General features: G+C 31.1%; 1 protein-coding gene across 1 annotated transcript in view; it reads left to right on the top strand.

Moving 5' to 3' along the window:
- LOC113517422 (uncharacterized) overlaps nt 1-15,625 on the top strand; it is a 113,812-nt gene that overhangs the window by 64,973 nt on the left and 33,214 nt on the right. Inside the window, 1 exon segment of the mRNA XM_031912369.2 lies at nt 12,425-12,561. Within this exon segment, the coding sequence (XP_031768229.2) occupies nt 12,425-12,561 (137 nt within the window).

Genomic DNA, 15,625 nt, shown 5'->3' with positions numbered 1-15,625 from the left:
TTTACGGTTAATACACGAATGAGACAGAGGTACCCAAGCCAACAACTTTTGTACAAAGTCTCCTTATGGTAAATTAAATATAATAATTCAACTAATCAACTAACCAGTGATATGGACTTTCACAAAATAATACCTAATTAAGTAAAATATATCATATGAGAATACTATGGATTACAACTAGTATTTCTTTAAAGGATTCTTAGATATATAAGAAAAATACAACGAAATGGTTTTAGTAGTATTTCTGTCACTCAATTGGCACCTACCTGAAGCAAAGAAATATAATAAAGTGGGTGAAGAACGTAATTTCTTTTGAAAATGGATTTTTTTGATATCAAATACTGTGTAATAAAAATATTTATAGCTTCAAGAAATTTAGTTTTTATTCAACAAGTAACAACTAAACAACAAAAGATTTCCCGCTGGCATTCGCAGGAAAAGAATAAAGGAGCATAGATTTTTATGCTTGAAATATACTCAGAAGGGTGTGGAAACCGAGAGAGTGGAGAATTTAAATGGAAATTCCGAATAGTACAACGAGAAACAAAGGGTGTGTGCAATCCTGCGTTACAGGAATAGAATATTGCTTCGGGTAAATTAAACTTTTGAGAAGCCAAATTAGATTTCGTTTTTGATAACCATTTAGTGTTAAAAGTTATTGCTTTAAGAATAGATATGAAATTATTTCTTAAAGAAACATACGTAGGAAAACCACAAAAAAATAGATTTTTATATTAACAAGCGTCTAAATTCTTAAAAATAAATGTAATCTTAATGTACCGTATGTTGGAAATTTTATGAAGAGTCGAAAAGTATTGCTTGTTTTAAAAGTTTTTATTCCTAGAATTCTGACCACTAACCTTTGAACGGATTTTATGCTTTGCTGGGTTTAAGTAGACTAATAAATTATTAGCTCACAAGAGCGCGGCTTAGAGTATAGAGACTGCATACATTGAAATCAGGACTCGTGTAGAATCACATATTAAAGCAAATTTTTGAATTCATTTATTGTAAAACAGAGAAGTGAACTGAAAACATAATATAAATCCATCTGATTAATAAATCACACTTAATACTTTCATACACATTACTGAAATGAATACTTTTAAAATTTCTAATTGTTGGAACAAAATGAGTCTTGTATATTGTTTTTTTGTATGCTTATCAGTATTATTATTATAAAAGTAATAATTCCATTTTTTCTGCCTACCCTAATGGGAGACAGGCGTGACAAATATGTATGTATGTATGTATGTAAGTAATATCGCTATGTGTTGTTTATTTTTTAATATTTTTTCTTAATGTCCATACGTGCATAGTAATGCCTTTAATTAATCAAATCAATCTTTTTCATTACTTCTATTAACACTATGAATAATATTATTATAATTAAAATTGGTCCGATATAAATGTAAAAAATTATATGTTTTTTCTGAAATATAAGTACGTCATTTCCAATATTGGAAATCTCTACGAATAAAAAAGTAACGGATACTACGGACTAAAGTTACGACGTTTTCCCTTCATAATATATTATCAAAGATATAACTTAGAAAATATAGCTTCAAGTTAATTTTGACAAGTTGCTCAGCGTATTACAAGTTAAATTGAAATTCTGAAAGACCAGCGCCTATTCAGATCTGCGGGTAATTTCAGTGAAAACTCAATATTAACAACATTGCAGAGTTATAGGAACGGTGCTCGCTATCGTCAATAACGCTTTGTACTTTTGTGAATCGTTCCATTTTTTCTTTTATTATAATGTCTAACGGAAGTTTTTCAATGAATGTTCAAACTTGCGGCTTGGCAACTACAATAATAATATAGGAAGATGAAAAAATTCTGCTAATATCTATTTGCATAAATTTGCCTTTACTTAAACTGGTTACATACTGGTTACATTGTGAGAACAACTATTTAGAGTAGGGCATTCTCTTTTCGATTGACCGCATTCACACAGCATATTGTCCCTTTATTCACTAAGGATGATGTATCACATTTATTATTATTATTATATCAGCCGTTTACTGTCCGCTGCTGAGCATCAGTCTTCCTTATAAGGGGAATTTTGCTTTGCTTTGCTTTGCTCAGTAGTTCGCACTCTTTGCAGATGGATTGATAACCGCAGTTAAGCTTTGCCTACTGCTACCTACGCTTCGACCATTGCGTTCCCTTAGTGTCTTCTTACAACACCCACGGGAAAGTTAGGAGTGGTGTTGTTACATGTAGTGTTATAATAAATTAAAACCTAAACTGGTTAAATAATTAAGAAAATTGTTATAATAATATTTCGTCATAGTCGTAGAATACTGACGGACCTGACGAATATTACATATATAGATCTGTCAGTATTCTACGACTATGACGATTTGTTTGTTTGCGTTCCATTGTTTCTGCCTACCCTAATGGGAGACAGGCGTGACAGATATGTATGTATGTATGTAATATTTCAATAGTAAGTAAAGCTATGGAGTTTCGACCCTCAACTGCGATTTTTGACTTAAATTGTGTCTGCAGAATAGCTTTCCACTTTTGATATTTAATCTGTTCCCAACACAAATTTACTTGCATTTTATATGTAACTTGGAATAGTAAATAAGTTGACAGTGATATGATAGTGAAAACTGTTAACAGGCGGCCAACACAAATAATAAGCATGGCGATACATGAGTGTTAAGAAAAGTGGTTGATTAGAATAGTAACTTGTTAGCACAAGTGGAAGCGAAAGTAGTAATATGAGACCTAGACTGGGCCCGGGTTCTAAGTACGAATTCATCTTAACTGCGGATTTAGCGTACGTAATACACACTCAGGGTGCACCAGGTTTCAGGAAGCCATGCTACGTGAATGTCACAATGGCGCCAATCTATTTTGGACTACTTGTAAAACCACACTATATATAATATATTAGGTAAACAATCACTCGCGACACTTTGGAGCGATCAATATGGAATGTCCAGGGGGTTCAACACATCGTAATTAGGTTCTTGATGACGTAGTAGACATTGGACTGGGGCCGACCATTTTGTTTGTTCGTCTTATGTCAGGGGAATCGGTAGAATATTACGCAATTGGAGGGTATTACGATATTTATAGGGATTTGACTTTCTTATACAATGATAGTTATCATGGGGTTAATAAACTATTTTATGACGTCCCTATATCCCTTCTAATTTTAGCCACATTTATCATCAGGTAGTCATCAAATTGATGGCTACTCCATGTTAAAAAAAAAACTTTATATCCTTGGCCCGCTCGTCAAATTTTAGTATCATTTTAATCATAAAGAAATAGGTCAGCTGCAGCCGATTACACTTCAAATCAATCATTTCCGTCTTAAAAATCCAATATAATTGAACCAACTGAAGAAGGGTGGAAAATAAATAAGACGAGGATAGGTAGGTATCTTATATCGTAGGTATTTTTGCGATATCAAATAAAACTGTCACAACCACTGCCTCGGGTAAAATAAATAGCAGAGAGCGAATAATGAAGATACTTTACAAATAAATAAATAAAAAAAATCGCCTCCGTGCGTTGGATAACAGTTCCCTTCCTACGTAAACACCATTACCGGATCCTGAGCTATAAACCAGCTAAGATAAGATGAATAGGGACCGTGACCGTAAAACTGGATATCGAGTGTTATTTTTACGTTGTCGTGTAACCATACGGTCTGCCAAAATAATCTGGATTATGCCTTCACCGACATTTGCTTTACCCTGCGATTTGATTAGAAAATATTTTACATATAATATGTAATCCGTGGATTCGGTGATCCAATTTTTATATTTGTATAATGATATTATTTTTCTTTATGCGCGTTTATATTCATCGAAGTGGTATAAAGAAAAGTGCCAGCTCCCATCTAAACCTGATTTCAAAAAGGAGATGGTTCTTAACTCGAATATCTATTTTGTATGCGCATTAATTAATGTTTTTGCTATTATAAACTTTGTCAAACAGATCAAACTACTTATAAAAAAGTTCGCGAATTTCTTATGAAGAGGTTATGTGAGTGGTTCATTATCGACATCATGTATGATGTATATTTGTATATGTAGGTTATATTTGTATAATGTATTCATGTAAGTATGTTCACCACTGTATATATTATGTAATTTGTGAGTCAATATTTACAGTAATTTTCAACATTTTCAACGCATATCTACATTTTTGTATTCCCAAAGGTTGAATGAGAGAAAATATTATATAGCATTAAGTGCACCTTTTGTACCAAACATTTTTTGTAATGACCACGTTATACAGAACAAATAAATTACTCTGACAAAGTTATTTGAGGTGAATAACATTTAGTCAGTTTATTTTTAAGCCACAATCGAAATGAGGCGCTTATCAGTTATCTTGATAAATAAAATTGATGGTAGAACATACACACAAAAAATAGTGACGAATTGTAAATCTCCTACTTTAGAAGCCACTTAAAAAGGTATCTAACAGATTTTATTATTATTCTACTAAAAAAACACACGTGTAGATTTTATTCTACTAAAAAAAAAACACCAGCTTCTAATATGGCAAAACTTGGAAGGAAAGGGATTGTTAGCAATGGAGTTTGACAGCCCCATTGCTAAAAATATACCCCATTAGGTCGACCTCATTAAAAAATATGGCAAAACTATTGATTTTATTTAAAAACTGAAGTACTGAAAAAATTTGATAAAATTTCTATGGTTTATAAATGATAATTATAATTATATTAAGAAACATTATTGAGTACCTATTCCTTTTTTTAAGTCGGTTGATAATTTGATATATTATGTTTATACCTCATGTAGAACTCGGCATAGAATATGCCACCCCTTCCTTTTCCGTGGGTGTCGTAACAGGCGACTAAAGCAACTTATATAAACATATAACATCACCAAAGACCTAACTGCAGTTGCCAATCCGCCTGTCAAGCGTGGCAATAAGTGGTAAAACCCCCCAATTATGGAGGAGGCCTATGTTCAGCAATGGATAATTAATTGCTGATATGCTATGGTATGGTATTATCTCGTAGTGAAACACACGGATAAAGCCACGGGATACACACAGTTTATAATAAAAAAAAAAACATTCGACATGAATTCCAAACCACGAAAAATTTTTTATTGAAATGGTGCCATTGTGTCGAGAATGGAAGCCGCACTAACAATAAATATGCCATTCTAACTCAATGTAAGCAAACTATGACAGTTCATCAAGCAAATTGTTCACGAATTGATTGTAAGATCTATTAAAATGTTCAAAATTATTATACATTTAGATTATGGATAAATTCAATAATTTTAATAAAAATTTTACTAATTATATGTAAAAGTTTGTATTCATGCTTGGATGTTTCTAAAAAAATTTCCGTTAATAGGTTTAGAAGAGTCGATTGATACTTGCGACCATTTATTTATTTATTTGTTCATTAGTACAAATATGTGTACATGGCGAACTTAATGCTAAAAGCATTCTCTCCCAGTCAACCATAGGGAAGTGTCAGAATACTCGAATGCGGTACTACTAATTATATATATTTTGGATTAATACATAAGATACTTTTATCTTAATTCATACATGTAAATCCGTGGGATACAGTTAGTACATAATAATACTTCAGTAGACAATAAGTGACTGACTAACAGACAATGCAATATACAACTAAAAATTGGTGAGTCTGGAGTTCTAAATGCATGCAATTTTATATAGGAGTATTTTTGTATGTATGTGTATGTAAATGTTCTTTTATTCGCAATAAATTTTTGACAAATATTTCCGTTATATAAAAATAACAGATATTTCAAATAAATAATATAAGTTTATATAAAAATTGTCAATGAGAAATCTCATTAAATACACAACTATTAGAAAATATACACCTAATAAGTCATCTTCAATATAAAAAAGTTCATTGGGTTACCCATCTTACTAGTGCTTATGTATTACTCCAGTTTCTAAAAGCGACACTTGAAAAGCACCAAAACGCATCAGCTGTAAACAGTTGTATTGCTCAAGTGCACTGTAGATGCTTTGGTATCCTACAATGGTGATGCATCTTTGTGTCCCACAATCCAAGTGCCATATCGTTGCAATCAAAGAGAAAGCTTTTAGACACATCTAAAGTTGGCGTTAGTGTTTTGTTTCTGAAAGTTAAGACATAGTATAAGTAATAGTGTACTATTTAGTATAGTTTGACCACTTTCTGTTCCTTCTTGAATTGACCTCATTCTTCGGGAACATGCAGATGTAAACTGTTAAAATAATGATTACAATATTGGATGACATAGTTTTGCATTTTTTAGGAATTACATTTTTGATAATACCTTCAAGTAACATTCTCTATAATCAATTTAAAAAATAAAAATAAAACACATAGATATAGGTACTTGTCTGTAAATGAACGTTCACCTACTCATATTTATTATTAGACATAATAAAATATAATACTTACTCTCGAATAAATCCCATAGTCTAATTAAGGGGTTCTCTCTTATTTTTGCCTTTTACTTTATTTTTGTTGTTTTGTTGTCGTTTACTATATTTTCGAAATTGTCCAGTTTTTATACGGGCTAGTGTAAAAATTTATATCTTTTTTTACTAAAGAATTCCAAATTCAAATTATTTAGTACTCTGATATTTCATATGATTTTTTATAGTTCCATTTTTGAGAGTTGGTCTTCATTATTTTGCACAAAAAAAAAACGTTTGTATAAAATATATGCGGCCAGACCTATATTTTATTGATAATATATTTGACAGTCAAGTTGTAAATAGTTGTATATCACTATGAATACTTATTTGCTTTATTTTATTTATATTGTAGATGATTGCACAGATTCTTTTTTCCATTTTCGTCAATATAAGAATAGTGCCGACTTTTAAATAACGTACTGATTACTTGCTCTGTGTTTTTCCCGCCTTTTGATTTTATATTGATATTTCTCTTTTCATAAGCATGTGAAAATCAATATTGTGCATTATTTTTGAATACACGTTCCGTTCGAGGTACACAATATCAGCAATTCTCAATTGGATTCTTTGATACCCTCGGAGTAAATTTTGTATATACCATATCTCATTTTTGTATATACCATAGACTTACTATAATGTACTTCGTAATAAGTTATATAAGTATAAACTTTTAGATTTTTTTTAAATGTAATGAAATCCATGAAAAAAATCGTTATATAGAATATGACAAAAACATTAAGTAATGCACACACAGAGGGGGATTTTGTACAAAGGTCGATTGCTTGGGCACCTTTGTTCCATTCATGTTTCTACCGTGAAGCAGTTGTGTTTGCATGGCTGTGTTTAAAAGGTGGGATATGGCATAAATTTATAGGGTACAGAGGAATAAGACCTGAGTCCTCAAGAATGGCAACGCATGAGGGGTAATATGGGCGAAACAGTATACCTACTCTGTTATGTCCATGGTACCGCTCGTGTCTATAAGCGACGGTTACCACTTTCCATCATGTGGACCGTCAGCTTGTTTGCCATTCTAAGTTGTATAAAAAAAAATGTAAAATGTGTGTTTTTAAAAAAATAATATTGGATAACAGACTTTTAACATATTTAAAAATAGATATACGACAGATATGAGCGATATCGAAATGGGTGATGACCTTTTTTCCACCATTAATGTCCAGAATAACTCAATATATAGATATCGGGTTTTAAACATATTACCTATCCCTAATATTATATATAAAAATTATGAATTAATGTGTACTTTGCCTCTAACATGCTAAATGAGTGAAGTGAGCAAATTGAACTTGGCAAAACACTTATTCAGGATAAAATTGAAGGTAATTACTATGTAAAGTCATTATATTTCGCTGACTTTGACGTTTAGTTTCGTGATTTGGCATACGGGAACGCGTAATGAGAAAACAGAATATATGTATACAGTTTTGTTTTCTCGTTACTTTGTTCTTAAACATTAACAAATACGTGGTTTTGTAGTATAATGTAAATGAATACTATAAAGAGAAAGATTTTCCTTTTACAATTTTGAAAATCGATTAAATATTTTCATTTAATTGATTTTGAAAATTCATTTATAGAAAGCTGGTTCTTTTGCTGATATCCTCATTTCGGATTCTGTCACTTAAAAAACTCTGAGCATAGCCTTCTCCATAGCTCGCTGAGTAATTTGAAGTTTTTGCATACGAGCAACCATGTAGGACCATGTTTCAATTCCATAGGTTATCACTGGTAACACGTACTGGTTAAAGACCTTAGACATTAAACTTTGAGGTATTTTGGATGAGAAGATGTGTCGTAGTTTTCCAAACGCTGAACGAAAATAAATTACATATTTCACAAATATATGAGGATATTCCAGATTTATGATATCCACGCTAAAGTAGACCAAGTTTACACTTTGATATAGACTAGACTGCAAGTCCTAATGCAATTAAGAACAGTTAGAAGCTTTCAACATGCACGTAATGATATGTCATTGCTTGTCACATAATATATATATATATATATATATATATATATATATATATATATATATATATATATATATATATATATATATATATATATATATTGTTTTTTAGTTTTTAAATAATTAAGGTCGATAATTTAAAATAAACCAAATCATTTTAGCAGTCTAGTGATCCTAAGATCTTATGACCAATACTTAAAGTTGACAGAAAATTACGTAGTACCGTGGATATTATGAAATATACTGTGTCGTTAAATTTTATTTTTATATGTATTTGTCCAAATAAACAATTTGTATGTATAAAAAGGCTACCAAAAAAACCGATTCGAAAATTTATCATCTTTCGGTATTCCAATGTATAATATTTTTTAACAATTTTCGTAATTGCTTCCACAGCTTTTTATGAATTTATTGATTTACCATAGAATAATTTTACGAATTTACATATTATTGTATGGTAGAAAAAATACCTACGTGTAATATTTATATACATATATATTTAATTACAAATTAATTAGTTTCTTTTACTTTTAAAATATATTTATTTTGATATCATTTATTTTAACATCTTCATAAGTAAAAAATATGACTGGTTTTGTATTTTTTTATTATAAGATTTTCTTATTACAATTCATATACAAAGACAACAAGGCATATACAACTTATACAACGTACTTACATTAGATGCAAAAATTGTTTGCCAAACAAAGATTTCTACTCAAAGGGTTAAACAGACATGTTACGTTCAGCTTTCTCAAATATGAAACAGAATTGTACATAATAAAACACTATGAAATAAAGGGATTGGGCCTTTGAAGACACCATTTACTCTATTATCCTTAAGTAAAGACCCGTATGTACTCTGTAATGTTCATTTGAGTATTCAGTACACCAAAGTAAGGGACGTACGGGGTTTGACAAGGCGTATTTAGAGTAGTAATGTTGGAGCCATAAAAACGTTTTCTTAATTTTTTTGTATGCAATTTAGAATGGCAACCAAGCTGACGGCCCATCTGATGGAAAATAATAACCGTCGCCTATAGATATGAGCAGTACCATAGACATAACTGTGTATACTGTTTCGCTCATAATCATACCCTCCCATGCGTTGCCATTCCTGAGGACTCGAGTATTATTCCTCTGTACCCTGTAAATTAATGTTATGCCATTAATATAATTAATTATAAAGTTAATAATGTATTGTAAGCGTATGTGTTTGTTTAACAGTACTTATGAATGTATTTTTTATATTACTTTATTAATATACATTTCATTATCATCATCATCATATTAGCCATTATCTTTTCATTGCTGAACATATGTCTCCCTTATAGACGCATGGTAGTCTACAACATTCCTAAGACTCCTGCATCCCCTTACTCCCTACAATGCATTTGAGGTGGTCGCTCCATTTAGTGGGGGGTCATCCTACACTGCGTTTGTCCGTACAGGGTCACCACCCAAGAATCTATCTTTCCTATTGGTTGTCTTGTTGCAATTCTAAATAAAAAGAACCTTAGCGTTTTCTAAAGACAATTCAATCCTTTTGGCAAATATTCATTTTTATGATACTTTAGGCTTATGATACTATACTTTAACAAGCTGACGGCTTACCTAATAGGAAGTGGTAACAGTCTCTTACAGAGATAAACAGCTCGATTGATATCACAAAATACATTGTAATGCTCACGATGCCTCTCATGCGTTACCATTCCTGAAGACTGTAACGTTGTACTTCTATACCCTATTACTTTACTGCCATATCATATATATAACTTGTATTATAAGACAATATCATTTTACTTAGTTATTTTCTGTTGTACATTTTTGATTACTCGATAATAGTGCTTATAAATATTAAATAAATAAGTATTATATTGATGTTGATTTCACTTACGATCGAGTTAAGCCGACTACTTATTGTCTTGATAAGATTATTAATATTTTACCATTATTCGTTGTTCACGTCTCACGACTATTGCAAAAAGACATTATTTTTGTTTATAGTCAAAACTTTACTTGTGCAACTTGTATGTTTTCATTTTCTCCGCTCATTTCAAAGCTCCACATAAGATGCGCTGTTCAAGTCCGGGAGACGCGTATTTATTGTTTGGGCAATCAAGTTGAAAGCTCTCTGTAGAACTTCAACAACACGTCTCGGCAGCGAAACTTGCTATGAACTCTACTTGTTTTCTCTAAATGCTGTGGCTCCTATTATGATATTTGTCTTCATTTGCAAACGTGGAAATAATTGACGGTCTTTGTAGAATAGCACTTAAGTTTACCGCGTCCTTAAAAACCAAATTTGTACTTGAAAATAATTATTCGGAAGACTCATGGTGCAAGAAAAACTTGTTTCAGTACTGGACATACCTATTTAAGTCTCTAACAAAGCCACTAAGTAAGTTTGCCATTAATCACCCAATGTGGCGTAAGTCCAACAATTGTAAGGCGACTTACGATGAAGACCTATTATGTACGCCATCTATTGAACCACAACCACTTTGACAAGAGTGATCGACAACGGTGAAGGTAAATACTTCGAGTCAATTAAGTTTTGGATTTGATCCTTGGGTTCGTTTCAAAACGAACTTTGTAATTTCTGTAGATACATTGTCGGACCTTTCATAATACAAAATGTTACAATTCCAAATTTGGTTTTTATTCAAGACAGATATGCTGGAGGTCTACCATGAAATTAAATTCCAAATTTTCGGACTCAGTTTCGTGTTTTTATTCATAGCGAAATCGGCTCAGTAAATTGAGCTTCACATTTCGTTAGTCATAAATCCTACCATAATGGTCCAAGGAAACGATATTTTAACATTTTTAATATTTTTAAACGGTATGTGTTATGTAATTTAACACCAAATTTCTATTTCGGTCGGCCCCAAAATTTGAGAAAATATAACATGGAAGGCCTTCTTTTACACAAAACATTTACTTGTTTATTTTATTTATAATGTTTGTAAAGAATTATAAACAAACAATTAATGTCTGTAAAAAAAAATAAAGTTACACTGAAACAAAACATATACAATGGCAGACTTATCCTTGTAAGGGATTTCTTCTGTCAACCGTTGAAAATCGGATTGCATGTGTAAGGTGCTGGAAAAAGGGCTAAAAGCTTATGAAAATTATAAAGAAATATGTTACCGACGAAATACTTAAGAAGCACGAAGAAAATTGTTTTAATATTTTTTTTTAAACAAAACAAACAATTGAATTTCCCAATATTTAATATTTTGTAAAAAATCCCTACTTAAAAAATGTGGTAGTTATATTATGTTTTATCTGTGCTTTATATCCGTAACGGTTGTTCCAATATTACTTCATATGCTAAGTGGCGTAAAGGGCATAAATGTCTCACGAGCCTCTTTTATTTGAAATGGGAAAGCTTTATTTTACAAAATTCTTTATGGCAGCAATATCACCAGTTTCATTGGGGTTTTATTATCAGTATTGTGAGTCGTTGGATTCTGGCATTCTATTTGTTTATACATATAGTAGCTTAAACATTTTAAATATAAATATACAAAGAATATTTTAGATTTTCAAGATGTACATTTTAGTAATTTCGTGTTATTTGCGCGTTACAAATTATTATTAATAAAATTACAATTAAATAAAATAAATTAATAAAAATTATAACCTATAGATTGTATATATTATTTCTGTCTTAATTTATTTTCTCAATTCGTTTGAATAAGTACCGCTATCCCATTAGTATATCAGCCACCAAGTGAGAGTAAAGGTAGTAAAATTTACTATTGGTTATACACAGTATCATAGCACTATAACCTTCAGCAATAAAAACGAATATGATGAGACATACACGGAACCATGGTCATGGGCGACACAGTATATTTGATTTTGTCTATGGAGATGTGTATATCGTACGCATATTATAATGTACTTACAAAATATTTTTAAGGTTAAATGTAAAATAAATAAATTGTCATTGGTTTCCAGGTTGTAACAGAACCTACTACGGCGATATTGGTCGGACATACGAATTAGAACTACACCGACCGAGAGAAGATCTCGTTCCGTATGTGTGTCTGATCACCATCACAGCACCTGGTGGAATTCATGGTGATTTAGTTCAGGTTAGTATGTATTTATTTTACAATTTAATTCATAAGGCTTAATAAATTAAAATTTATTACAAAGATTAGGTATGCGAAATAATCGTCTCATTAACCCAATTTGCTCTGTGTTATGCAGAATTCAAATTTGTTGTGATTAATATTATTCAATATTTAAATATAATTAACGAAGTAAGCCATCCAAATACGCGTACATAGATTCAAAATATACGTAATATTGAAATTGGGGTATCATGAACAAATAAAGGAATGTAATATGCGTACCCTTTCTACAATAATGATATCTATATTTCTGACTCCTAAAAGGGGAAGGTTCTTTCATCTGTATTTTTGTGAATAATTTACGCAATATCTTCACAAATTCCGAACCGAATTTGATAATCCTTTGATAAACGATAGGGTTTAATCCAGTGTGGGTTTCTTACTGATTTTAGTAATATCGAAGTAACTGTTTTTACACATAAACAATAGACTGTATGAAGTGACTAAAAGACGAAACTGTGCTAAATTTATTTTACCAGTGTTTTCTTCTTGATTTTCTTGTAATTTTTTTTGTAAACTCTTTTAATTTTTGAAATCGTTTAAAAATTATGTGTCAATTGTGAATTATTTAGTTTTTACATATAGGGACGTAATAGTGATACAGAGATTTTATTTAGCTATCAACATTATTATATAAGCGTTTAAATGTGCACTGTTGAACCTAGGCCTCCCTTCATTGGGAGCTTTTGTCAGTTGCCACGCATGTAGACGGGTTGGCTTTGATAATGTTTAAAGAGATATATTATTATTATCATCATTTCCTTGCCCTAATCCCGATTATTTGGGGTCGCAGTAAAATGATTTTATTCGTATTACACAGGTTTTGGTTTTGTTTTTACGGCCCGTCTGCCTGACGTTAATCCTTTTTAGGAATGCATTTATTGGTGGTAGCTTCAGTATGGAGAAAAGGATTGAGGAGAAAAGAGGATGACGTTGAGAGAGAGAGAGAGAGAGAGTAAAGGAAGTCGGTAAAAAAGAAATAAAGGATTAAAAAGGAATAAAGGCATATTATTATAGTACTTAAGGTATGAAAATGCAAAAAATTGGCAAAATTTGAGAGTAACTGTTGTACTTACTCTTGAAACTTCCAGGGTTTAATCCAAAAGTTTATTGCAGTTGATTTTATTTTCCGGTTCATTTATATTTTACTACCAGCTCTATTTAATTCTCAGCCGGTCGTTTGTTAAAGGAACAACGACTTCCCTTTAATTTGCATGTCATTAAACGAGTTAGGTATTACTTATCGAACTTTTCGACTTTCTTCTGTTACTAGGTATTTCGTTTTTAATTCCCTTTACCTTTAATTATCAGTTAATCACAATTACAGTGAAGTTTCCAATAAAATTTCTTTTTAAGCGACTTCACAGGGACTTTACAGGGAGGGGGTTTTTAATTGGCATTTTTTGTGTGTGTTTTTTGTGATTTCTTAATCAATTCTAAACTGATTTTGTTAATGTATTATGGAATACACGATGAAAATGATATTTTTTATGCAACTTAGCATGAAAAAACAGCTGATGGCTAGATGAAAGTAATAGAACAGCATCTATGAAAGACCAAGAAAGGAACAAATATATTGTAGCCGTATTAATTCTAACTCATATTTTCATATAACAAAACCTTAAATAATACTAACATCAATGTTACCTTTTTACTCACGTTTTCTTCTCATAAATATAAATCTAACACTAAAAGTACGATTTCATAAAAACAATAAACAACAACAAACCACACGTCTATTTTTTTAAATAAATCATTTAATGGATAATATAGAAACGAGAAACAAACGAAAGAATCACATTAGAAGAGAGTAGGTTAACTCCGTGTTCTACTTTTCTGAACTAAATCTCGACAATCCCACAAATAAGGTAGTCCGATAAAATCCGAAAGCTTATTGACTTATAGGAACTGCTTTGATCATTCAAAAAACAATACGAGTAGTATATGTATACTGCAGTTCTCTCTGTCTGCTCTTAAAAAAATAATGTACATAAATAAATTGATATTATATTTCAGCAGTATGACACCCATATCCAAAGAGAAAATTATTTGGAGTTGATTGTTATTAGGAAATTAATAGATAGTGCAAAAAAAACTATACCTATATAACAAATTCTGTGCAGAATTGCAGAATATCTATGCGACAGTCTATTTGGTACAAAAAGTTAAATTAAGAACATTCATTTTTTAAAGTGAGCTGAAAAGAGAAATAAAACATGATCTAAGTTGATAGAAACGTCATTCACAAGTCAGCAAGTTTTCATTGTAAGTTTCATCTGTTATGGCATCGAAACAGGTCAACCGTTCTTTTCACGCGTTGACCGGAAATTGTGTTTATTTCTTCAACACAATATGTCTCACTATTAGTTTGCTCACCGCTTTCAGTAAATAGAAACATTAGCTGTTTGTGCAAGGGTGATATGAATTCACAAGGGGTACACAAATGCTCCAAATTCTACTAAGTTTATAAGTGCAAAAGTTTGTAAACGTATTTCGATGTTTGGTACTCAATAATACTTAAATGTTTGTTAAGAGTGTTTTGGCTACAACGTCCGTTTACCATCAGAAGGGCCGTATGCTCGTTTGCCACCTTTGTAGTATAAAAAAAAAGATTTAAATGAAAATTCACACATAGCTAATACATTATAGTAAGTAGGTAATTTTTTTATCATTTTACAACTAGCTGCTATTACTTTTTTACCTTTATAAGAAATATAGAAGTTTAAATGGATGTCATAATGTATTATATGATGGTATCATATGAACGTAATAGTTGAAGGATGGGTTGCACTGCTGTTGTTAACCCGCATGTCAATCTTGGCAATACCCCTCAACAGAAAGAGGTCTATATTCAACAGTCGACAACTAACGTCTGATATGGTATAGATATGGTGATGTTTATGTACAGTCGTAAATTACCACTTTCCATCAGGTGGCCCGTCAGCTTGTTTGCCATTTTCAGTTACATAAAAAAATCATTAAATATTTGCTTATATTAAAACAAGATTACGATCTCATAGTA

This window comes from Galleria mellonella, unplaced genomic scaffold (assembly GCF_026898425.1).
Source record: "Galleria mellonella isolate WM207_F2 unplaced genomic scaffold, CSIRO_AGI_GalMel_v1 utg103, whole genome shotgun sequence".
Classification (NCBI taxonomy): domain Eukaryota; kingdom Metazoa; phylum Arthropoda; class Insecta; order Lepidoptera; family Pyralidae; genus Galleria; species Galleria mellonella.
Note: the sequence above shows the minus strand (reverse complement) of the source record. Positions and strands in the feature narration are given on the sequence as shown.